Below are 26,816 nucleotides of genomic sequence, written 5' to 3'. Positions count from 1 at the left end.
AATATTTTCTAGGGTTTGTTGTTGTTTTGTTTTGTTTTTAAAAATTTTTTTTTTTTCAACGTGTATTTATTTTTGGGACAGAGAGAGACAGAGCATGAACGGGGGAGGGGCAGAGAGAGAGGGAGACACAGAATCGGAAACAGGCTCCAGGCTCCGAGCCATCAGCCCAGAGCCCGACGCGGGGCTCGAACTCACGGACCGCGAGATCGTGACCTGGCTGAAGTCGGACGCTTAACCGACTGCGCCACCCAGGCGCCCCTGTTTTGTTTTTAATGAGAATAGTAATTCATCCAAGTGGTCAGTGACAGAAGTAATTATAAATTTGGTCTGTTAACTTTGCTTTCTTCAGTAACTGCTTGAACTGAGAAAAGTGAGTTGACCAAAGCATCGTATGTATCTAAGAGATACAATGAAGGAGGAAATAGTGTCTAGCTATAAAGTGGTAATCCCATTTAGAATTCTTTTTGCTCTGCTGTCTCATTGACTGGACATCTGAGCCTTCAGTCTCTGAAGAATTGATGCAGCAGTCACTGCTGGAGACTCGGTTCCCAACCTTGGATGCACACTGGAAACGAGAAAGGCATCTTCAGTCACGGTGAAGGTGGGAGGATTAAAGAGAAGTTAAGTCTGGCTGACTGTTCTGCTAATTTCCATCTGCTCTCGCCTCAGATTTCTTTCTTGTTTCTTTTTTTGATTGTACTTAAGTACACATAACAAAATTTGCAGTTTTTACCAGCTTTGAATGTACAGTGCGGTGACCATACGTTCACATTGCTGTGCAATTATTACCACTGTTGTTCTCCGGAACTTTTTCACCTTCCCAGACAGAAACTCTGCACGCATTAAACAACTGTCCATTCCCCTTCCCCCAGCCCCTACTAATTTTCTATTCTACTTTTCTGACTTTGTGAATTTGCCTGTTCTAGGTACCTCATGAAAGAGTCATGTGATATTTGCCCTTTTGTGTCTGGCTTATTTCACTTAGCATAATGTTTTTAGGGTTTATCCATGTTGTAGCATGTGTTAGAATTTTATTTTTTTATGGCCAGATATTTTAATAATACATATATGCACACACCATGTCTTGTTTATGGACACTTGGGTGGTTTCCACCTTTTGGCCATTATGAATAGTGTTGCTATGAAGATTGCTGTACAAGTCTCTGCTTTCACTTCCTTTGGGTGTATTTGCAGGAGTAGAATAACCGGATCCTAATGGTGATTCTGTGTTTAACATTTTGATGAACCACAGGGCATGCACCATTTTATATCCCCACCAGTAAAGCATAGGGTTCCAGTTTGTCTACATCTCCCCAACACTCATAATTTTAAGTTCTCATATAGCCATTCTAATAGGTGTGAAGTGGTATCTAAGAGGGGGGCAGAATATGTGACCCCAGAAGATGCCACTTTGGCATGTGGATTATTTTGAGCTGAAGGCAATCGAGGTCTAATAGACTCAGGAAGACGTTTGGTTTTGGTTTTTGTTTTTATCTCTACCTCTCCCTTAACTGCCTAAAAAAATTTAGATAGAGGGCCTGTACCATGAAGAGAGCTAATACCAGAGATAACTTTTTATATAAAAAAGATTTATCTGCATGGCAGGGCAGACATTTGCTTATAAAACATCTTTTCCTCCCATCTTCCTGTGAATTGTCTTCCTCCTCCTTGAAGTTCTAGACTCCTACCCCCTTTTCCATATGGCTTATAAGCCTCACTTGCTTGTCTGGGAGCTTCCTATCTTTGGGGTTCTCACAGGTACAAAATTTGTTTTTTTTTTTTCCCTCCTGTTAATCTGTCTTAGGTAAATTTAATTGTTAGACCAGCCTAAGAACCTAGAAGGAGAGAAGGGGATCATTTTCCCCTTTACATATCTCATTGTGATTTTGTTTTGCATTTCCCTAATAACTAATGATGTTGAGCGTCTTTTCATGTGCTTATTGGCCATTTTTCACAGGTTTCCTTTTTGAAGGAGAAAAAAATGTACGGGCACACGTGGCAGTAGTCGTAATCATCTTTCCATTCCCCTCCCCAGTATGGAGGAAGGACGTTACCTGGGGGAACATGGCTAAATGCAGTGTGCAGTTTTATAGAGATGTATAGTCTGTCTTCATATGTGATCTTCTTTCCTCTGCATGCATATTTATCTTTTGTTGTCTGGGAACTCCTCCTAACATGCTGGTGTGTTCCTGGACTTGAATGTTTGACGGAGGCCTGGGTTGAAAGTCAGTGAGGCCAGGGGCGCCTGGGTGGCTCAGTCGGTTAAGCATCCGACTTCGGCTCAGGTCATGGTCTCACACTCTGTGAGTTCGAGCCCCGCATTGGGCTCTATGCTGACAGCTCAGAGCCTAGAGCCTGTTTCAGATTCTGTGTCTCCCTCTCTCTCTGCTCCTCCCCTATTCATGCTCTGTCTCTCTCTGTCTCAAAAATAAATAAATGTTAAAAAAAATTAAAAAGAAAGTCAGCGAGGGCTTTTCAGTTCATCCTCACTCGAGTATATTCAAAATTAAGATGAATTACTGCATTAAGATGAATTAAGCCCCAGGGTATATACCTCTTTCCTTGTGTGTTTTCTTTCTTTTGTGTTTTAGTTCTAGGAGGCTGAAAACCTTTATGGCTCAGGCATCTGTGTTACGTAGAAAGAATGCTACTGTAATGTTCTGTGCTGTTAACCAAGTATCTAGTTCCTATATTCTTTTTTTTTTTTTTTTTAATCTTTCTGAAAACTCTCCTGGTAGACAGTAGGATAACCTGATACAAGTTATCTATATTTTAACAGAGAACAACACAGTAAGTAATACACACGGGGAATTAGTGGATAACGCTTTAAAAGGACTTCTCGTCTGGGGAATCTGACAGTCTAGTTACATTGACTGAATTTTTCAGTACGCTGTTGGTGAAATTGTAAGCGTATTCTCATTTTTCTGTTATGTCTCAGGTGTTTGCGGACTGGCGCTTTGGAGAGTGCCTGCTTATCTGGCATGTCCATAACAGAACTGTGTGTTCCCTCTCTGATGTGCCGGGTAGCAGTTTCCCCCCTTTGGACAGTTCAGAACAGTGAGCTTTATCCTAGATTAATATCCATAGCTACATAGTGGTTCTAAATCCAGAATAAACCGAGAGTAGGGGAGAGAAGAAAAGGCTGTCTCATGAAGAAAGTGAAACTTTCTCAGTGTGTCTTGCCGGTTTTTAGGAATTGTCTGTTCTTCCTGCCTTTTTTCATATAAACTAGATTAAGGAAAAAGGTCATTGTTGTTTTTAAGTTTTATTTTTATTTAAGTAATCTCTACACCCAACATGGGACTCAACTCAGCGACCACGAGATCAAGAGTTGCAAGAGTGAGCCAGTCAGGCACCCCAAGGAAAAAGCTGTTTGTTGGTTTGTTTGTTTTTAATGTTTGTTTATTTTGAGAAAGCACGTGTGCACGTGCCCGAGCAGGAGGAGCAGGGAGAGAGAGAATCCCAAACAGGCTCTGCGCTGCGAGCACAGAGCCCAACTTGGGGCTTGAACTCAGGAACCGTGAGATCATCCCCTCAGCTGAAATCAAGAGTCGGATACTTACCCAATTGAGCTACCCACCCAGGTTCCCCGGAAAAAGGGTTTTTTAAAATTTGTTTTGTTTGTTTATAAAAATCTGTACCCCAAATGACATAACTGGAATTAAGGGAAAAAACTTGGAAAGTTCCGTTTTTTTCCTTATTCTTCCAGATTTATCTGCCTTTGAACGTTGAAAACAGTTTTATTGTTGTTTATCTTTGTGTTTTAATAATTCATGCTACTCCTCTTCTTAGCAACTCCATACTACTTAGAACCATTGTCTGAAATCACCTGTATCCATTGCAGTGTTAGAACCAAAAATGAAGAGTAAATTTCTTGATCAAGTGAGACTTACAAAGTTAGCAGATCAGCTTACAGGTTTTCTATTTATTGAATTTTAGCAAGCCATTGTTTGCTACCCTTTGGATTAGAAGCAAAAGAAAATGCTTTTTGATTGACAATATTTTCATTTAAAAGTTCAGCTGATCCCCAGTTGATGAGCATTGAAAAGAAAGGCATTGTCTTTGGATGTGTGGTGGCCATGCTTTCTCAAAGCTTTTAGTTTTTTTGTGATATTTGTGCTCACACACACTCTCATAAATGATTTGAAAGTAAGTGGCACACTTCATGACACCTCACCCCTAAGTACCTCAGCACGTGTCTCCTGAGAATGAGAATATTATTCTGTGTAAAACATTACTACTGTATCACACCCTAGAAAGTTGACATTATGAAGTAATAATAATCTAATGCACAGTCTTACTTTTCCAAGTTTTTCTAATTCTCCCAGAAATGTACTTTTATGATACTTTTGTCCCCCTAATCCAGGATCCGGCCAAAGATCACACATCACATTTGGTCGCGGTGTCTCTTTAGTCTCCTTTATTTATTTATTTGTTTGTTTGTTTATTTACATCCAAATTAGTTAGCATATAGTGCAACAATGATTTCAGGAGTAGATTCCTTACCGCCACTTACCCATTTAGCCCATCCCCCCTCCTACAACCCCTCCACTAACCCTCTGTTTGTTCACCATATTTAAGAGTCTCTTTTGTTTTGTCCCCCTCCCTGTTTTTATATTTTTGTTGCCTTTCCCTTATATTCATCTGTTTTGTCTCACAGTCCTTATATGAGTGAAGTCATATGATACTCGTCTTTCTCTGACTGATTTCACTTAGCATAATACCCTCCAGTTCCATCCGTGTAGTTGCAAATGGCAAGATTTCATTTTTGATTGCCGAGTAATACTCCATTGTATAGATATACTACATCTTCTTTATCCATTCATCTATCGATGGACATTTGGGCTCTTTCCATACTTTGGCTGTTGTTGATAGTGCTGCTATAAACACTGGGGTACATATGTCCCTTCGAAACAGCTCTTTAGTCTCCTTTAAACCAGAGCAGGACCTCTGTCTTTTTTGGGTGAGGGATCTTTCATAACATTAACATTTTAAAGAATCTGGGCCAGTTGTCTCCTACAATATTCCACAACAAATTTTGTCTTGTCTTCTTGATTAGTTTCAGGTTAAATACTTTTGGTAGGATTACTACATGTATACTTGCCATTCTACCACATCAGGAGGCACAGTGATATCAGTTTGTGTTACTTTTGGTAGTACACAGTTCGATCTTGATGCAGACCACTTGTGCTAAGGAATAGCTGTCAGATCACTTCATTGGAAAGCCCTTTTCCTCTATTAAGTAATCTAGATTCATGCTTTGAGACTTTGTGACTGTCCTACTCCTTTAGAACCTTCCACCTGGTTATTGTAATTTGTTCATTGATTTAATTCAGAGTTTTGCCAGGGGTCTACTGATGGATGTCTACTGATGAAGCCCAGGAAATTTTTTTGGGTACATATATTTTTCCAGGAATATGATTCATGACTCGCAAACTATTTTTAAAAATCTTTTGTCCCCCTCTCTTTTGGAGGTGGCTTCTACAAGTTCCTATGCATTAGAGAAGTCTGTTATAAGCAGTGGGTTACTAGAAGCTGGGAACCAACAATGTTCATGTGATTTTCTTAATTATCTAACATAGCATCACATACAGCTGGGCACTTAATTTCTGTTGTTGTTTGAGAATGCTTTGTTCTGGCCTCTCCCTTATCCTGAGCCAAGCATTTGGATCTTTTGTGTTTGGTATAAAGTGTACTAGAAAATAGAGCAAAGGAGCTTAGCCCCTGGTTTTTGGTGTTCTCTTTGAAGATTTTTGGGCACAGCCGAATTTGATTTGTGTCTTTGTTGACACTGAAGTATATTTGGGTCAACTGGAAATGAGTTAAAACACTGCAATATATTATTATTATGTATTGACTTTAGGGAGCTTTAGATCCATTATTAGCCTAATGCAGAATAGCTGTAGAAGTGGTTAATTCTTGACTTTCCCTGCTCAACCAGGAAAGCAGTATGGAATTAATCATGGCAGGAGCCACTGAGGTGTGTTTTGTTTCATCTATCGATTAGCCTGTTGGTAACACTGGCTTGCCTTGTATGAAAAAGTGCCTGTCATTTGGGTGAGTGATAATAACAGTAAGTGCTAATGTTGGAAGGTATACTTCTAAAAATACATATCATACCATTTAATCCAGGTGATCACTCTGTGAAAGTTGTTATTATTTTTATTCTAATTACACAGGTGAGGGGAAAGACGGAGAGAAGTGAAAGATAGCCGACATCAAACAGCTCATAAGGAGCCCCAGATTCCTTGCTTTTTTTTGTTTTAGCACTCTGAAAGGTAGAGGCATTCTGTGGGTTCTAAATATGAACAAAGCACGGCCCTTGTTCTCAAGGACGTTTTAAATCAAACCAGTATGTCTTCTTATAAATATATTAATTATAGGCAGCACATCAAGGGAAGAGCTAGGGAAGCACACAGAAGTGCAGACAGCCTCCAAGTATAGAGTCAAGGTTGGTATGCCGGGGGAAGCATTTGAGAGGGAACATGTCTAGGGAGGAAGAAAAAGTGAGCAACAGGACCAAGATGGGAAAGCACAGGGCTTATTATGGCTGAGGGGCTGCTCTGGTTTGGCGTGAGCTGCGTGAGATACAGTAAAAGAAAGTGGTGGAAGCTGGGCCTGTGACAGGTTAGGTCAGACTGTGAAGGGCCTCAGAATGCCATGCTAGGGAAGAGAGAGCCTCCTTCCATAGGTATTTCGAGCAGGAAATGAAAAGTGTAGGATAGCCCTGTAGAGAACCCAGTAATAAGCATGATAAATGCTTACATTTTTAAGTTAAGATCCTGTGCTAATCTCTTCACATGATACACACAGAATCTCACTAACGCCTGCAGTAACTGAACAAAGTACTCTGTCCCTTTTACAGATGTGAAATCGAGGCTCCGTGAGATTAGGTTTGCAGGTGTCAAACATACTGCTGGAGCTAAGACTTGGACTGGGGTCTGTGCGCTTCTAAAACCTGTTCTGTTTGCCACTGTGATATATTGTTTTTTAAAAACAGGTCACCTGATACGTTCTTGATCCTCTGTTAAGAATATGGCTGTGGGAAAAAGACATTTTCAAAGTTCCGGAAGTACTGCTTTTCAGTGTGTAATCATGCTAAGGAATGTAATCACCACCAAACCCGACTTGTACTGCTCTCTAATTGGGGCCAGCGCTGCATAGGAAGCTGAAGAACTGGATGATGTTTTATTTACATGCCGCATGACATGAATACATGCCTGTGGCAAACGTTTTTGTCTTCATTTTCACCGTTTAACCTTATTGGCCCCACGTAAATCTTACATCAGGGAGAGCCCAGTTCATAGGGGCATTTTCAGGTGCTTGAAGCAGTGATATTTTTCCTAGCTAAAATACATTTCTTCTCAGCAGGTTTTCTACTAACAAAAGACCATGACTACTGATGAAGGTGCCAAGAACAATGGAGAAAACCCAGCGGCAGCTGTGGCTGAACGCGGAGAGGATATTACCTCTAAAAAAGATAGAGGAGTATTAAAGGTGAGGTTACAAGGTTGAATGACATGTAGGGAAATTTCCTACCTGGAAGGATTATTTATAAAAAATGTTTGTGTTTTTGGTCGGAGGTGGAGGTGGATGTTGTTCACTGAGGCTTACTAAGTGCTAAACTCTCATTTCATCTTCACGACTTGAGGTTTATTTTTTTAATTAAAAAATTTTTAAAGGTTATTTATTTTTGAGAGAGAGAGAGAGAGAGAGAGAGAGCGCACACAAGCTGTGGAGAGGCAGAGAGAGAAAGGGACAGAAGATCTGAAGCAGGATCCACCCTGTCAGCGCAGAGCCCGATGGGGGGGCTGGAACCCACAAACTGCGAAATCATGACCGGAGCCGAGTGAGCACCCAGGCACCCCAAGGTTTATTTTTATTCCCAGAGAGATGGTGAAATTGAGGCCCCAGTGGGTGAATTAACCTGCCCAGTATCCTAGATCATAGGAAATACAGATCTGGGGGTCAGATGCAAATGACGTAGGACTTAGATAGAGTCCCCCAGTTATCAGCGTGTACGCATGGGTGGTTATTTTAACGTAATATTTAAGGACGTGAATAGCTAATGACAATTCAGAAGACTTACTAAAGGAAAAAGAAAAGCCAACTTGCAGGGTTCAAAAGGATTGTTTTTACATACAGATTCTTGTTTGTGCAGTGAAGATATTTTGTGAGGTTTCATCCAAGAATATATCTTACTTCGGAATTAGCTTTCCTCATTAAAACACTACAGGGGACCTGGGTGGCTCAGTCGGTTGAGTGTCCAACTCTTGGTTTCAGCTCAGGTCGTGATCCCAGGGTCATGGGATTGAGGCCTGTTTTGGGCTCATGCTAAGTGTGGAGGCTGCTTCATCCTCTTTCTCTCCTTCTGCCCCTCTGCCCTGCTCGCACTCTCTCCCTCTCTAAAATTAAAAATTAAAGGTAAAAACTGTGTATGGTTTTCACTGTGTAATTAGTCATTTCTGTGCATAGTGTTTTTTTTTTTTAATGTTTGTTTATTTTTGAGAGAGACAGAGACAGAGACAGAGCACAAGCAGGGGGGAGGGGCAGAGAGCGAGGGAGACATAGAATCCGAAGCAGGCTCCAGGCTCTGAGCTGTCAGCACAGAGCCCGACGCAGGGCTCGAACCCACAAACCGTGAGATCGTGGCCTGAGCTGAAGTCGGACACTCAACCGACTGAGCCACCCAGGTGCCCCTGTGTCTTTTTTTTATTTGTATCTCACAGTGGTCTTGTGAGACGACCAGAGCACCTGTTAATCCTTCCATTTTATTGATGGAAAATGTATATTTGAATTCCATATAAATTAATAAACTGCAGCTGAGAGAAGGTTAAATGCTTTAGTTGTATTAAGTCATGCCTTCTCCTACGTTGTTGTTACATGGACAAGTTTTGTATAGTTAATTATTTTTCCCTGAAAATATGATCTCCCACATTCTAAGTATTATCACTAAGTGAGTTTTAGTATCTCCATGTGTCAGCAGTAGTAAATGAGAATTTTTTAGTTTGTTTTGTCTGATCTTGCTTGTGTGAAAGCTTTTTTTTCTGTGCCTGAATCTTCCGAATGTAGTTGTTTTACCGTTAGCTTGCTACATGCTAAGCCAAATTTTGGAAGACTTTCAACTACAGAAATAAGGGCTTTATGCCATAGATTTGTATCATGCTCTCATTTTTCAGAGGGCTTCTCAGTCTATAACTATATGAATTCCTTATCCCAAACTCCAGGATACTTCTAGAGACAGTAGAAATTGTGCAGGCAGTCTGCACCATCTCCTCGCTCTATTTAAGTCTTTCTCTTTCATGTTTTCAGTGTACCCACCCATGCAGAGAACATGTTCCTCAACCTGCCTCCAGCCCTGTTTTGTTCCAGGGAGTAAATCTGATAAGATTTTTAGGCTTGTAGGACGCATTTTGAGATTGTAAGCCCTTTAAATCATATCACTTATCACTGTCTAGAGCCTTAGGTTTCACCATGGGGCTTTTGGTTAAGATTAAATAGTCTACTAACTGTGTGACATGGGGCGATGTAGTTAACCTCTCTTTGATGAAATTTCCTCATTATAAAATTGGAACAATACTACTACCTACCTCATAGAGTTACTGGGATTATATAAAGCATTTAGCACAGTGCCTCATCTGTAGTAACCTCGTTTACTCCCTATTACATACATAACTTTTTAAAAGACCAAGGCACGTCTGGGAAGTCAGTGACTAGCTCAGGAAAATAAAATTACACTGTGGAGCTTACCTTTTTAAAATGAATCGAGACTAAAATTCATTCCTTAATGCAACTGCTTAAGGCACCTCCTCACATCTTCCCATTTCCTCCTACCCAGAGCCCCTAGCAACTAACATTCTATTCTCTGTTATGAGTTCAGCTTTTTTAGATGTCACATATAAGTGAGATCACACAGTGTCTGTCTTTCTCTGTCACGTAGCATAATGCTCCTAAGATCCATCCATGTTGTCACAAATGGCAAGATTGTGTTCTTTATTGTGGCTGAATTAACATTCCACTGTGTGTATATGTGCCACATTTCTCTTGATGCATTCATTTGCGTATGGATCCTTAGATTGTTTCCAGGGTTTAGCTGTTGTAAATATTGCCGCCCTGAACATGGGGTGCATAGATCTTTTTGAGCTAGTGTTCTCGTTTTCTTCAGATAAATACCCAGAAGTAGAATTGCTAGATCATATCGTAATTCTATTTTTAATTTATTGAGGAAACTTCACACTATTTTCTACAGTGGCAGCACCCATTTACATTCCTACCACCAGTGCACGAAGGTTCCCTTTTCTCCATATCCTCACCAGCACTTGTTTTTTCTTGTTTTTCTCATCATAGCCATTCTAAAAGGTGAGGTAAAGTCTCGTGGGTTTGATTTGCATTTTGGGGATTGTTTTGTTTTTCCATTACTTCCTTCTTAACAAGCGTATAGAAACACAACTGATTTCTGTGTGTTGATTTTGAATCCTCCCATTTTACTGAATTCATTGATTAGTTCTAACAGGTTTTTAGTGGAGTTGCAGTAATGATTCTCATCTTTATTTTTTTATTTTTTTTATTTTTTGAGAGTGGATGAGGGAGGGCTGAGGGAGGAGAGGGAGAGAGAGAATCTCAAGCAGGTTCCATGTTCGGTGCGGAACCCAACATTGGGCTCAATCTCATGACCCTGAGATCATGGCCTGAGCCAAACAAAGTCAAGAGTCCTATGCTTAGCCGACTGAGCCACCCAGGCTCCTCCGATTCTTTTCCTTTAAACAATGTCTGGACTTTTGAACTAAGAAAGTTGTAGAATAGAAGTTTACTGTGTTCACATGGTGATAAGAGGGCGGGGCTGGTAGGACACAACTTAAAGAACTTAGGAGCAAATGATTGAATTCTTTATATAAAGTTTCAGACTCTTCCCCTAATACGATGTTTCTTGGGCATGAGCTACCATTCTCTGTTACCTAATAAAGATGATTAATTTGGCATAGGTGATTGACAGAATAAATTATACCACCACACGCCTGGATTTGATTTTCTTTTCCCAGAACTGACCAACTGCATTAGTGGCCTACTCTGCCAAGAACAAAATAAGTATACTGGATTTTATGACAGCTAAATATTTTTCAGCCTGGAGCTTTTTTTTTGGCATTTGCTTTACTAGAAAACAAGTTTTTCAGTATCATATCAAACTATGCAGTGATGCTGGGTTTTTTGCACATTGAATATTCTTCATATAAAAGGAAGTGGAACCTGTTATACTAGGAAGTTGAGCTTTTTGAAAGTAAACCAAACTAGTGGAATTTAGTCAAAAGGTAATGTTTTTAGCAAAAGAGAGAAGTAAATAAAATCTCACCTTTTGAAACTTGCTTTAGACTTCTTTTTGAAGATTTTTTGAAAGTCCACTCATCTTTTTGTTCTGATTCAGTTTATATGTGAACTGGTTCTATGTTTTGAGAGATTTTAGTGTCAAAGCATGAAGCAGGATCTATTGGTTATATTATTACCTTATTTTGAGGGGATAGTGTGCTTGACAGTGAAATTAAATACAGCATTAAAGATTTAGAGTAGTGGGGCGCCTGGGTGGCGCAGTCGGTTGAGCGTCCGACTTCAGCCAGGTCACGATCTCGCGGTCTGGGAGTTCGAGCCCCGCGTCAGGCTCTGGGCTGATGGCTCAGAGCCTGGACCCTGTTTCCGATTCTGTGTCTCCCTCTCTCTCTGCCCCTCCCCCGTTCATGCTCTGTCTCTCTCTGTCCCAAAAATAAACGTTGAAAAAAAAAAAAAAAAAAAAAAAAAAGATTTAGAGTAGTATAGGAAGGATTTCTAACAGAATTATTGAGAGAACTGGGAGGGAAGCCTTGAGAAAGGACAGGTAATTATTTGCAAATCTGCCTGGGTAATGTAGAATGGATTCTGTGACCTTTTTTATTTGATTAGAATAAAATCAGCTCCTTTTTTTGATGTTTGTCTTTTCCAGATTGTCAAAAGAGTGGGAAATAGTGAGGAAATGCCAATGATTGGAGACAAAGTTTATGTCCATTACAAAGGAAAATTGTCAAATGGAAAGAAATTTGATTCCAGTCATGATAGAAATGAACCGTTTGTCTTTAGTCTTGGCAAAGGTAAGAGGGTGTTTTTTGAGTTGTGTTTTGCTTAGACTTATTGCTACTTATATTATATAGAAGCTGGTCTATCCTGTATAGGAGCTAGTCGATTTTTAGGGGGTCCATAATGTCAAAGTTATTTTCATAATGTTATTAAGATGTTGTCCAGCTTTTTACCGTGTTGACATTCGCACTGATGGTACAAAAGCTACAGTGGTAAAAACTGCTGCTGCCGTTAGCACAGATCTGGGCTACGGCACCAAACTATATGAGTAATCCGATATTCTTCGATGCCCTCATTCGCTGTTTAAATAAGAAAAAGGAGGGAAGCCCATGTCACTTAATGTCCTTGATAACAGTGTAAAAAATACCAATTGTATTAAATCCTAATCCTCGGCTTTGGCATTGTTCTGCTGTTTTGTGACAGACAGGGAGGCGCACAGGGCACACTTCTGTACCCAAGGACAGTGGTTGTCTTCTGGGAAAGCACTTGTGCACTTAACCTGAGTGAAGAACTGAATGAGGTGCATTTTTCCAGAAAACACCATTTTTATTAGAAAGGGCAAACCGGGGGCGCCTGGGTGGCTCGGTCGGTTAAGCATCTGACTTCGGCTCAGGTCATGATCTCACGGTCCGTGAGTTCGAGCTCCGCGTCGGGCTCCGTGCTGACAGCTCAGAGCCTGGAGCCTGTTTCAGATTCTGTGTCTCCCTCTCTCTCTGCCCCTCCCCTGTTCATGCTCTGTCTCTCTCTGTCTCCAAAATAAATAAACGTTAAAAAAAAAAAAAAGAAAAGAAAGAAAAGAAAAGAAAAAAAAGGGCAAACTGTTATTGTTCGGATTTGATTATTCAGTATTTGGCAGATAACTTTCTTAAAAATGAATGAAGCGAGCCTGTCACTTCAAGGAAAACAGCTGACAGTATTTGTAACCATTGAGTTTTCTTTTTTTTTTTTTTTTAATTTTTTTAATGTTTATTCATTTTTGAGACCGAGAGAGACAGAGCATGAACGGGGGAGGGTCAGAGAGAGGGAGACACAGAATCCAAAACAGGCTCCAGGCTCTGAGCTGTCAGCACAGAGCCCAACGCGGGGCTCGAACCCACGGACCGCGAGATCATGACCTGAGCCGAAGTCGGCCGCTTAAAAGACTGAGCCACCCAGGCGCCCCAACCATTGAGTTTTCAAATGAAAATTCTAGTTCTGGGAAATTTGTATCTGCCATGGTGAGCTTGACAGCTTCCCAGAACTTAAAAGACTTCTGATGAGATCGATGGATGTTCAGGAATGTGGTTTGTAAAATATCATCCAGTGAAATGTGTTAACCTGTGGAAGATCTGTGTAACTCAGTGAACCAATATTTTCCCAATACAAGATGTTACAAAATCACGTGTGACTAAAAAGATCCATTCGTTTTGCAGGCTAGATCAATGGATTTTAGTGTAACATAATACTAACGAAAAGTTCCTTGATCTGCTTTCAGATTCTCCATTGCAACTAACTTTTATGAAACTGCCACTTGTCCAGCTTGCATGTCCTCTCAGATGATTATATTCATAATTATCTGAAAAGGCTGTTAAAGTACTCCTACCTTTTCCACCTGTCTATCTGTTGGGTTTGGATTTTTTCTGTAGATTTAAACTCAGATTGCGACAGATGAATGCAGAAGTGGGTATGAGAATTTGGTTGTCTTCTGTCAAGTCAGACACGTTTTACACTTGTTAAACTGCAAAACAATGCTGTTCTCACTAATGTTTTACAAATATAGTTGCTTTTCATAAAAATTTTTTTGTGTTAACATATATGAGGCTGTTACTATTTTTCAATAATAAATGTACTATTTTTTAATTGGTAAGTAACTTTAATTTTTAAGGTGGTAGATATCAGTAGATAGATAAACAAATTCTTTGGGGCCTTCAATTTTTAAGATTAAAGGGGTCCTGAGGAAAAAGGTTGAGAAGCACTATTTTCAGGTCTTAAGTGTTATTTTTACTAATTCATTTTCAAATGCTTTTGCGTGTCTTTAGTTAATTTAGTACTTTCTTTAATCTTGTGAGAATAATAGCCCATACATCAAACTAGACTTTGTGGACCATGTGGCTTATTGAAAGTTAGTGGCTGAGTTACCAATGTTTTTAATTCTTATCTGCTACAGATAGAACAGATCTCTAGTTCGTTCCCAGATTAAGTGTGGGAGAAAAGGATTGGACGCCCCCCCCCCCCCCCCACCAACCCTGCACTGGTCTACCACCATGGCTCAGTGTTGACTATAACCCCTTTCATTTTTTACTGTACCACCTGAAATGAATTGTTAACCAGGCATGGTCTGGGAAAGAAAAGAGCCAGTGAGGAACTGCAGACTTAAACTCTTTCTGCCTCTCTTGTACCCTGCCTTTCCTGGTACTCACAGGCCTGTGTCCTGTTGACTCCTGCTTCTTGTCCGGCTGTACCCTTCCTGGGCTCTGGTGCAGCCTGTGCCACTGCTCCCTTCTCCTTTGGGTCTTCAGTGAGTTGGTGGCTCGTGGGAGATTAATCTTGTGTTTCAGTACGATGGCAATCAAATACAGATTCTTTTTGTTGAGAAAGCGGATAATGATTGGCAGTTAAATTAGAATTTTTTTTCTTTTTTGTTGATTCAGAGATGTGAACCTCCAGGGCCACCAGCATGGCTGTGGCATCAGCATTTAATTTAGATGACCTCAGAGTAAATGGCCTCATCAGACATCTGTGTTTCCACTGCTCCCCCTGCCCCCTTCAAACTCTTACTCTACCCTTTGAATTTCTGTCCTAAAGAAGTTGATGGATTTAAGCCAACAAGTCTCTTCAGCAGCTATCTTTGCAAGCAGACTTGCTAAGAATTGCTAAGAACTGGGGGGGAAAAAAAGAATTGCTAAGAACTTATGCTGCTATCTTTTCTACCTGCATATTCTTAATAAACTACCCTATGCTGAATGAGTCTTTTATGTTTCCTAGAAATTTGAGCAGAGATAAAAGAGGCAGCTTTCAGTTGACTTGGTACCTATGACACACCTGTCCAGAGACAGTGTGGTCTCTTGGGGAGAGCATCCACCTGGGTGTTAGGAAGCCAGAGTTCCTATCTTCACTCTTCCCTGTGTTATGTTAACATGAGTAAGCCACCTAACCTTCCCCGCTCCTCTAAAAAGGAGGCATCTGTAGAAAAGCATTAAGATTAATTCTGGCTATGATTTCATTCTTGTACCTTCTGTAAAGAGTACAGGAATGAAAACCATAAAAGACTAAGATAAAGCAAGAAACATTGGTAGGCAGTTTATAATTTTTTGTGGGTTTTTTTTTTAAATGTTTATTTTTGAAAGAGTGCACAGGGGAGGGGCAGAGAGAGAGGGAGACACAGAATCTGAAGCAGGCTCCAGGCTCTGAGCTGTCAGCACAGAGCCTCATGCAGGGCTCGAACCCACAAACCGTGAGATCATGATCTGAGCCAAAATCGGATGCTTAACCAACTGAGCCACCAAGATGCCCCTGCCTTGCCTTTTCATTTTAATTGGTCTTTAAAGGAAGAATTTTAATTTTGATGATGTCTACTTTGCTAATTTTTTTTATGGCTCACCTATTATGAATGACCATTTTTGTTTTCATTTGGTTTGGGTTTTTTGTTTACATATGAGGACACTACAGAGAGAAGAAGTAAGCCATTAGCCCATGGTTATACAATAAAGTGGTAGGGCCAGGATTCAAACACAAGCAATTTCTTTCAAGGTGTATGTATCTTAAGGTTTAAAACTAGCTTAAACTAGGTACAAAAACGAAATAGGTCCTCATCCAGCAGTATTTACTGAGTGCCTGCTGTACATCAGACAGACACTTTTCTTACAGGAATGCTGTAGTTACAGAGGTTTATCAAAAGCAAAGTTTTTGCGGGCACCTGGGTAGCTTAATCAGTTAAGTGTCTGACTCTTAGTTTCTGCTCAGGTCATGATGTCGTGGTTCATGGGTTTGAGCTCCGTGTCGGGCTCTGCGCTCAGTGTGGAGACTGCTTGGGATCCTGTGTGTCCCTCTCCCTTTGCCCCTCCCAGCTCGTGCTCTTTCTCTCTCTCCCTCCCTCCCTCCCTTCCTTCCTTTCTCTCTCTCTCTGTCTCTCTCTCTCTCTCAAAATAAATAAATAAAATTTTTTAAAAAGCAAAATTTTTGCTATTTCCTGCTTGATGTTATGGGTTGAATTCCTATTTTGAAAGTTTGTTGTTTTTTTTTAAATTGAAGTATGTTTTTTTCATGCACTTTAAGTCTTGACAATATCTTACAACTGGTAAAGCACTACTAGTAATGGGTAACTGTGTAGCCAACTTCCTGTGGGTTGTTTGTGGTTTAACCATGTGCTCCCTTTAAATTTCTGTTGATGCTTTTGCTCCCACTTAAATATATCCTTAACATCTGGGTTTCTGTTTGTTTGTTTTACATGCAGTTTAGGAGTATTCAGGATTGCTTTTAGGCCAAAATATTTAATTTTTCTAACCTTCTCCAAAAGCGTGAGCCAGAAAGACAGCAAACTTTGAGAAAGTACGTTCTTTGGCTTTACCTGGTGCTTTGCAGTAGAGGAAGAATGCTTTTCATTTCCATTGCTCTGTTAATGGATACCGGGGAGAAGCCTGTTGGGGCAGGGTAAGACTAAACCGTGGGAAGCTAACAAATTTCTAACTCCATTTATATAAAATTATAGCATGGATCCTGTTGTTTAATTGAGTATAATGTTATGGTATTATAGTTTATAATTCTTTAGGAAATAGAAAATAATCAAGACCTGACTCCTGCCTTCAAGTATCTAACAGTTTAGCCTGGCAGAGTTGATGTTAATCCTTAATGAGGCTGTCCCAGGACAGATTATGCTACCATTCCTATTTTCCCTCTCTTTTTAAAAAAATTATAAAGCCATGAGAATGGGAAGATACTCTCCTGTGATCAGTTTTCTTAGTAATCAGAGAACTGCCAAAAATGAATGTAACAGAAGGCATGATCACCTTAGAAGAATCTTAAAATGTAAATTTATTTGTTCAATTCATAATCAAGATACTTTTGGTAGAGAGTAGAGAGGATTATCAGAGCCCTTTTGTAAGACATTCTGAAATAGAACCAAAACAATTCATAAGAGGATAAAGTAAACAGGAAAAGCTAATTTGCTTTATCTAGTATAAAAAGAAGAAAAACATTGTCCATATATATATATATATTTTTTTTTTTAACGTTTATTCATTTTTGAGAGACAGGGAAGTGTGAGTCGGGGAGGGATGGGAGGGGGAGGCACAGAATCCAAAGCAGGATCCAGACTCTGAGCTGTCAGCACAGAGCCTGATGTGGGGCTTGAACTCAAGAACCACGAGATCATGACCTGAGCCAAACTCGGACACTTAACCGACTGAGCCACTCAGGTGCCCCGACGTTGTCCATTTTATAATGATATGCAATTTTCTTTTTTTTTTTTAATAGAAAATATTAGCAAAATACTCATAGAATTAAAATAGCAGAAATTTGTACTAAGTCCTGGAAATCCTTCAATGAAGGTAAAGCAGGAATAAATCAGATGTGTGTTTTTAATTATCTGAAACTTATTAGTGATTATGCTTATATTTAAGAGAGTATCAACTCTTCTGTTTTGAATGGAAACCCTTCTACGGCAAAATTATTTTATCTTTTTTGTCCTCTATTTCCACATTAAAAAGTATTTTTCTATATGATACATCTTTCATCCTGTAGAATTTTAAATATGCTCATATTTCAAATGCATACCTACATTTAAAAGTTATATAGTGAATAATTTTCCCAAGACTAGTTAATAGAGAAAGAACAGTATTTTCAGTGAGGTGCCTGGGTGGGGTGGTTCAGTCAGTTAAGCGTCCGATTCTGGGTGTTGGCTTAGGTCATGATCTCACAGTTCAGGCTCTGCGCTGACGGTGTGGAGCTTGCTTGGGATTCTCTGTCTCCCTCTCTCTGCCCCTCTCCCCCTCTCACTCTCTCAAAATGAATAAACATTAAAAAAATTATAAAAAACAAAACAGTCTTTTTGACAAATGATGGTGGGAAAGCTGGATATTCACATGCAAGATAGTGAAGGTTGTAGCCTTTACACCATATACACAGATTAACTAAAAAATGCATCAAAGGTCTAAACATGAGACCTAAAACTATATTTTCTTAGAAGAAAACATAGAGGAAAAGCTTTGACATTGTATTTGACAATGATTTTTTAGATAGGACACCAAAAGCAACAGGCAACAAGAGTCAAAAATATATAACTTGGACTATATCAAAATTAAAAGCTGTGCATCAAAGGATACAATGACAGAGTGAAAAGGCAGCCTATGGAATGGGAGACTGTTTGCAAATATCTGATCCCTTGTCATTATAATGAACTCCTATAATTCATCAACAACGAAAAACCACAAATAAACTGATCATAAAATAGGCAATGAAAGACATTTCTCCGTGTGTGTGTGTGTGTGTGTGTGTGTATATATATATATATATATATATATATATATATATATAAATGGCCTGACTAGCATAGGAGAAGATGCTCAACATCACTAATAATTAGGGAAATACAGATCAAAACTGCACTGAGATACCACCTCATACCCTCATACCCATCAGGGTGGCTACTATCAAAAAAAGGTGGGAGAGGAAACAGCATGTGGCAAGGCTGTGGAGAAACTGAAAACCTTTGTATGCTGTTGGTAGGAATGTAGAATGGTGCAGCCACAATGGAAAACAGTATGGCATTTCCTCAAAAAATTAAGAATAGAACTACCCCACGACCCAGCAATTTTACTTCTGAGTATGTTCGCAGAAGAACTGAGAGCAGGGTCTCAAAGAGATATATTTGTACACTCCTGTTTGTTAACAGCATTATTCATTATAGCCAAAAGATGGAAGCAGCCCAAGTGTTTATCTCTAGATGAATGGATAAATAAATTCGTGTATACATACCGTGGAATATTATTCAGCCTTAAAAAAGAGGGAAATCTGACACATGTGACAACACTGATGGAACTTGAGGATACACTAAGTGAAGTGAACTAGTCATGAAAAGACAAATACTATATGGGGCACCTGGCTGGCTCTGTTGGTAGAGCATGTGACTCTTGATCTTATGGGTTGTAAGTTTGAGCACCACGTTGAGTGTAGAGATAACTGAAAAATAATAGCTTTTGAAAAACAAGACATACATAATTCCCCTGACATCTAGGTGAATCTAGAATAATCAAATTCACAGAAACGGAGTCAAATGAAATTCTTGCCACAGGCTTGGGGTAGAAAGAAATGGGAAGTTGTTTAATGGGTAGAGTTTTAGCATTGCAAGATGAAAAAGTTTTAGTCTGGTTGCACAACAGTGTGAATATATGTAACAGTATTGATCTGTACACTTAAAAATGGTTGTGATGGCATATTTTATGTTACGTGTATTTTGCCACAATTTTTTTTTTAAGTTTATTTTGTGGGAGGGAGAGAGGAGGAGAAAGAGAAAGCAAGGGATGGGCAGAGAGAGAGAATTCCTAGGCTCTGCACTGTCAGCTTTGAGCCTGGTGCCGTGCTCAGACCCATGAACCATGAGATCATGATGTGACCCAAACTCGGATACTTAACTGACTGAGTCACCCAGGCGCCCCTGTATTTTACCACAATGTTTTAAAATGTTTTAAATCAATAAAGAGAAAAATTAGAATATTCTAAAGTGGTCACTATAGTCTTTATTGTAAATGAAAGTATTCATGATTAAATCAAAATGTATTTTAAAATGTGTTATCTGATTTTTTATTTTATAAATTTATTTATTTTCCAGTATAATTAACATACAGTGTTGTGGTGCCTGGGTGGCTCAGTCGGTTAAGGCTCCAGCTTCGGCTCAGGTCATGATCTCATGGTTCGTGGGTTTGAGCCCCGAGTTGTGCTGACAGCTCAGAGCCTGGGGCCTGCTTTGAATTATGTGTCTCCCTCTCTCTCTGCCCTCCCCTGCTCGTGCTTTGTCTCTCTGTGTCTCTCAAAAACAAAAAAAACAAAAAAAAACATTAAAAAAATTTGTAATTAACATACAGTGTTACATTAGTTTCAGGTGTACAATAAACAGTTCTGTACATTACTCAGTGCTCATCACGATAAGTGTACTCTTTGATCCCCTTCACCTGTTTGCCCATAGCCTGCCCACCTCCCCTCTGGTAACTGTTTGTTCTCTGTATTCAAAAGTCTGGGTTTATTTGATTGTCTTTTATTTCTTTGTTCATTTGTTTCCACATACGAGTGAAATCATACGGTATTTGTCTTTCTCTGACTTATTTCACTTAGCATTATACCCTCTAAATCTACCCATATTGTTACAAATGGCAAGATTTCATTCTTTTTTATAGCTAAATAATATTCCATTGTGTATATAAACTACATCTTTAGCCATTCATCTATCTAGGGACACTTGGGTTACTTTGTTAAATTTTGTTAATATGATTTTTAAAATTTTTTTTAAAGTTTATTTATTTTTGAGACAGAGCGAGATAGAGCATGAACAGGGGAGGGTCAGAGAGAAGGGGAGACACAGAATCCGAAGCAGGCTCCAGGCTCTGAGCTGTCAGCACAGAGCCTGACGCGCGGCTCGAACTCACGGACCATGAGATCATGACCTGAGCCGAAGTCGGATGCTTAACTGACTGAGCCACGCAGGCGCCCCTATGATTTTTTTAATAGACTTTTTAAACTTTTTTTTTTTTTTTTTTTTATGAGAGAGAGAGACAGAGCATGAATGGGGGAGGGAGAGGGGGAGAGTAACAGATTCCAAAGCAGGGTCCATGCTCTGAGCTGTCAGCACAGAGCCCGACGTGGGTCTCGAACTCACAAACCACGCAATCATAACCTGAGTTGAAGTTGGACATTTAATTGACTGAGCCACCCAGGCACCCCAGTAGAATTGACTTTTAAAGCACTTTTAGGTTCACAGTAAAACTGAGCAGAAGGTACAGAGTTCTCATGTATCTCCCATCCCTACACAGGCATAGCTTCCCCCTTAACAACACCCTCCACCAGAGTGATCCACTTGTTAGGATTGATGAACCTACATTGAACCTATAAAATTTTATGTCTTAAAGTGTATTCTTCGATTACACTTTGCAGAAGCAAGAAAAAAGTACAGTTCATTGCTTTGATACTAGTCTTCTTGTATACTTTTAAGTTTTTCAATTGCCTGTGGTTACATATGTAGAGAGAGCCTTTAAACTTAGGGGTAGCTATGCTATAGATTTGTTTAAATATATGTTTTTATTTTCAGTTATGGTTACAAATGAAATAGGACTCCTGAAATTGATAAATTATATTTGAGCTAGTAAAATTGGAAGTCCAGATCAAGTGTGAGAACAAATTACATATTCTTGGTACATGATACCTATAGTTATGATCCTAAAGATCAAGAAGAATCTGTAAAATGTTTATGCTTTGACCCCGTAATTCTGCTTCTACAAATTGAACCTAAGAAAGTATGGTAGAAGCTTGCTTAACCAACCCCGGATTGATGATGCTCCCCGTTCTGTTTGTAAAGATGTTGAGCAATACTGCTGGTTTCCTGTTCTGTGGTGTGGTCCTACCCTGTGCTTCAGCCAATTGAGTGTGCCTTGTCAATGCCCTCCAGCCATAGACCACTAGGAACATAGCTGTCATTGAACAAGCCGGGTTGATTACTCATTGTAGAGGTAAAATGCGCGTGAGAGACTGTGTGGTATTTCAGTAAGAGTGTTCAAAGGGATTTATTTTAGGATTTAGGCTTTTGTATTGGGTGATTTGGGGAAGGGATTAAGGAAGAGCTCCTTTGCTCTGGATTGGATATTGCTAGGATGTGGGGTGATTCTTTAGGGATCTTAACAAATCTTATCTAGGAGGAAGGCCAAATAGACAAGAGACTAAAGCCCTACCTGCTGGAGAAGCAGCAGTCACTCCTGGCTGCCAGGAGAGGGGGATATTTGGTATTTTGTAGGTTGCACAATGACCTTATTTTTTGTCCAAAATTTTGAAGTGTTTTTGTTTTGTCTCACTTTTTCATGGTCTCAGAGTGACCTTGTCTGATGTTGGTATTTAGTGAGATTGTTTGTGTGCACCGGGAGAATAGCATGGCCTAGGTTCCCCCCAGGCCAGCTTCAGACATCAGTAAGGCCTAGCTGTCAGTGTCCAGCAGTTTCTGGATGTTAGGGCCTGCATTTTTCTTCCTCAGACTGTTACTAAGAATCACTTGAAACCTGTTTATAGCCATTGTACTTTTTGTAATTATATAATTTAATTAATATATAAAACACTTAAATTAGTGTAGAAAGAAAGAGGAATTATTTCTGTGAAAACTTGGACATTTTTGGAAAGCCTTACTAAGGTAAATTGCTAAAAGCATTTTGTAAATTGTTGTTGAATTAGGGATGGGTAAAAGGCAAAAACAAGACCTTCAGAACACATTTTACCAGAAGAATTCTATGTACTGATTGCTTTACAAGTATCTTCTGGTTCTCAGTCCACTTTAAAGAAACCCACATTGTAAATTGCAAATGATTTACTCATTCATTGAGAGAGCAGGGGAGGGGCAGAGAGTGAGAATCCCAAGCAACATTTTAAATTATCCTCCCAACTGTATAGCTCTGATTATCAGGTAAGAGGCTTTTATTATACAGAAAAAGTTACGTAAAGATGTAGGTGCAAAATTGTTCATCAGAACTTTTTTTTTTAATTTATGTCTAAGTTAGTTAGCATATAGTGCAACAATGATTTCAGGAGTAGATTCCTTAATGCCCCTTACCCATTTAGCCCATCCTCCCTCCCACAACCCCTCTAGTAACCCTCTGTTTGTTCTCCATATTTAAGAGTCTCTTATGTTTTTGTCCCCCTCTCTGTTTTTATATTATTTTTGCTTCCCTTCCCTTATGTTCATCTGTTTTGTATCTTAAAGTCCTCACATGAGTGAAGTCATATGATATTTGTCTTTCTCCAACTGACTAATTTTGCTTAGAATAATACCCTCTAGCTCCATCCACGTAGTTGCAAATGGCAAGATTTCATTCTTATTGCCAAGTGTGTGTGTGTGTGTACACACACACACACACACATATATATATACACACCACATCTTCTTTATCCATTCATCCATCAGTTCATCAGAACTTTATAAAAGTCAGAAGAATAAAGGAAGAACCTAAATGTTTATTAATGTAATTGAAATTATAATCAGAAGATGAGATAGTTATTAGGTCATTTTTCAAATACTGTCTTTTAACAAGAAAATGCTCATTTAGTGTGAAATATAAAGTAGATCACAAAACCAAATAAACTATGACCAGAATTTTAAGAATGTATATGTAAAAATTTTAAATGCAAACCAAGTGAACATATAATTGGAAAGAAATGTACCAGGAAATTGACAGTTTAACCCAGATGCTGGAATTTCAGAGGTTTTTTATTTTACTCTTTATGCTTTTCTATAATTTCTAGGTGTTCTATAATAAGTATGTATTGTTACTTTTTGTTTTTTTAATCGGGGGAAGATACTTTTTTTTTTTTTAAAGTTTGTATTTAAATCCCAGTTAGTTAACATGCATTGTAATATTAGTTTCAAGTGTACAATTTAGTGAGTCAACACTTCATACATCACCCGGTAGTCATCACAACAGGGGGAAGTACTTTTTTTTTTTTTTTAATTTTTTTTTTTTTTTAACGTTTATTTATTTTTGGGACAGAGAGAGACAGAGCATGAACGGGGAAGGGGCAGAGAGAGAGGGAGACACAGAATCGGAAACAGGCTCCAGGCCCCGAGCCATCAGCCCAGAGCCCGACGCGGGGCTCAAACTCACGGACCGCGAGATCGTGACCTGGCTGAAGTCGGACGCTTAACCGACTGCGCCACCCAGGCGCCCCGGGGAAGTACTTTTTAAGAAGAGTTCCTGGGGGCACCTGGGTCGTTCAGTGGGTTGAGCATCCGATTTGTGACTGGCTCAGGTCACGGTCTCACAGTTCGTGAGTTCTAGCCCTGTGTCGGACTCGCACTGACAGTGTGAAACCTGCTTAAGACTCTTTTCTCTCTCCCTCTCTCTCTGCCCCTTTCCTGTTGACACCTACATTCGTGCTCTCTTTCTCTCTCAAAATAAACAAATAAATTAAAAAAAAAAAAAAAAAAGAAAGTCCCTGGATTGACTATTTTAGAAATATATACCTGTGTTCATTCCAGTCTGGCTCTTTGTTAATGTGTTTTCATTCAGTATTAGGAATTCGATGTAAGAGAAGCTTTATGTTCTAAATGAGAAGAAAAGCAAAGGCACAGGCATGAATTTTTTAGGTCAAGGCTCCTATAGATTTAATCCACAGGCTAATGTTTCCAACTTCTAGGCATAGAGTAGATCTTATCAATGAATTGGGCTTTTGTTGATTGCTCTAACCCCCATCCAAAAGCAAAAAGCCCCTTGTTTATACTCTTTGTTGGTGTTTACCATTGCTTCGTTTAAAGCAAAAACAAAAACAGTGCACTTATCATTCTCTTCCACTAGCCATACTACATTGCACCTTCCTTGGAAGGAAGAAGGGAATGGCCGTCTTTGTATTCTTAATAGCTGGACCTTTGTTCCTCAGTAGTTGGCTAAATAACTTGAAAAAATGTACAGTAGTCCCCCCTCACCCCTCCCCCCCACACACAATATAAAAATTTCCTGGACAAGTATGTCTTAAACTACCAGAGTTGATAGTAAAGAAAAAAAATATTCCTCAAGGGCCCACTCCAAGCATCAGTGACAGGAAAGCAACCTATCAACAGCAGACTTTACATTTCACCTGATGATTCTGGACTGTTTTCACAGTAGAACCATGTGTGAGCGTATAAACTGACATAGCTGGGGCACTTGGGTGGCTCAGTTGGTTAAGCGTCTGACTTTGGCTCAGCTCATGATCTCACAGTTTGTGAGTTGGAGCCCTGCGTCGGGCTCTCTGCTGTCAGCACAGAGCCTGGAGCCTGCTTCAGATCCTCAGTCTCCTTTCTGCCCCACTTGCAAGTGCTCTTTCTCAAAAATAAACATTTTTTAAAAATAAAAATAAATCGATGTAGCCATTTTAGAAGGGCAGTTGGGCAATGTCCGTCAAATTGAAAGTGCACATCACCATTGCATTTCTAGAATATTCTCCAAATATTCTCACACAAAGTAGACAATCCTGTATGGACACATATCCTTATTTAGACTACTGTTAATATGTTTCTCAATAGGAGAGTGACTGGAATATCATGCTGTCATTTAGAATGAACTAGATCTCATTTAATAATTGTATTCAATGTTGTACAAATATTTGTATATTTGTATTTATGATGATGGTGATAATGATGGCTGTTCTTCCATTATTTGTTTATTTTTTTATTTCTAGAAGTAGGCTGTACACCCAACGTGGGGCTTGAACTCCTGTTCCTAAGGTCAAAAGTCACGTGCTCTACCAACTGAGCCAGCCAGGTGCCTGAATAATGACAGCTGTTCTTAAGTGTATATCATATGCCAGTCATTATGTCATGCATTTGACAGATTTTATCTAACAATTCTCATAACAACTATTTGGCAGGCACGGTTATTATCTACATTTTGCAGATGAGAGACTGAGGCACAGAGATTAAATAATTTACACATTACTTATAAGGGGCAGACCTGGTATTTGAATCCAGGTAGTCTGTGGTTAAAACAGTCTACATTTTTAACCTCTAAAATGCATATCCTAAAAATAATGCATATCCTCCTTTCTGCTGACAGAAAGAGATCAAGATATATATTGAATAAAAAGCAGAATTAAATGCATGGTATGCTGTACAGCATGCACCAGAAGGGTATAAAAGGGACAACAAACAGTGTCTTCTTACAAGGAGGGAATGGATGCCCTTTTACTTTGTTTTTTCTCTTGTGTGTGATTGAATAATAGGCATGTATAACTTAAACATTTTTAACTACAGTATCTGATCTTTTGAAAAATTACAATACTTAAGACAAGCTGTAGTCCTGAGTCAGGAATGTTCTATCCATCCCTACTTACCTACTTTAGTATAGAATTCGTCTTATTCTAATAATCCTACCACAGTTCAAGATGATAGCTTTCTTCAAAATTCACTTTCAGGGGTGCCTGTGTGGCTCAGTCGGTTAAGTATCTGACTTTGGCTCAGGTCATGATCTCGTGGTTCGTGGGTTTGAGCTCCACATCAGGCTCTGCACTACAGTGTAGAGCTTGCTTGGGATTATGTCTCCTCCTCTCCTCTCCTCTCCTCTCCTCTCCTCTCCTCTCCTCTCCTCTCCTCCCCTCCCCTCCCCTCCCCTCCCCTCCCCTCCCCTCTCCTCTCCTCCCCCCTCCTCCCACTCCCCCTTCCCCCTGCTTTTCCCCTGCTCTTATACACTGTCTCACTCTCAAATAAATAAACTTTAAAAAAATTCACTTCTGTTGGGATTTATTGTTTACCTGATCCTGCTGTCAGTACTTATGTTTTTGATTGACATAGTACCTCATTTTTGTATTTTACCTCTTTAAATCACCTGCATTTTTTGTTTCCCAAAGGATTTGAGACTGATTATTGTAAGATATAATTACAATTATGTACGCTAGAATAGTTCTACAGTTGAGGAGTAAAGTCAACTTTTAGTTTCCTGGAAGTAGGAAAAAAAATTCTGAGTTCAGTAGTTCTTGTGATTTGACAAAAGGACACATAACCATTTTGTTTAAAAACAAAACAAA

The 26,816-nt window shown here is 39.4% G+C and overlaps 1 protein-coding gene across 6 annotated transcripts in view; it reads left to right on the top strand.

Annotated features, from left to right (window-relative positions):
• FKBP5 (FKBP prolyl isomerase 5) overlaps window positions 1–26,816 on the top strand; it is a 119,459-nt gene that overhangs the window by 52,589 nt on the left and 40,054 nt on the right. For 4 of the 6 annotated variants that reach the window (XM_045500762.1, XM_045500765.1, XM_045500763.1 and 1 more), the window contains 2 exons: window positions 7,371–7,496; window positions 11,968–12,112. In XM_045500762.1, the coding sequence (XP_045356718.1) occupies window positions 7,392–7,496; window positions 11,968–12,112 (250 nt within the window). In that variant the 5' untranslated portion in view covers window positions 7,371–7,391. Of the gene's footprint in view, window positions 1–7,367; window positions 7,497–11,967; window positions 12,113–26,816 lie in introns of all 6 variants that reach the window. The other 2 variants (XM_045500764.1, XM_045500767.1) reach the window with 1 other exon arrangement.

Source organism: Leopardus geoffroyi, chromosome B2, assembly GCF_018350155.1.
Source record: "Leopardus geoffroyi isolate Oge1 chromosome B2, O.geoffroyi_Oge1_pat1.0, whole genome shotgun sequence".
Taxonomy (NCBI): Eukaryota; Metazoa; Chordata; class Mammalia; order Carnivora; family Felidae; genus Leopardus; species Leopardus geoffroyi.
The sequence above is the reverse complement of the archived record's forward strand: the minus strand, read 5'-3'. Positions and strand labels throughout refer to the sequence as shown.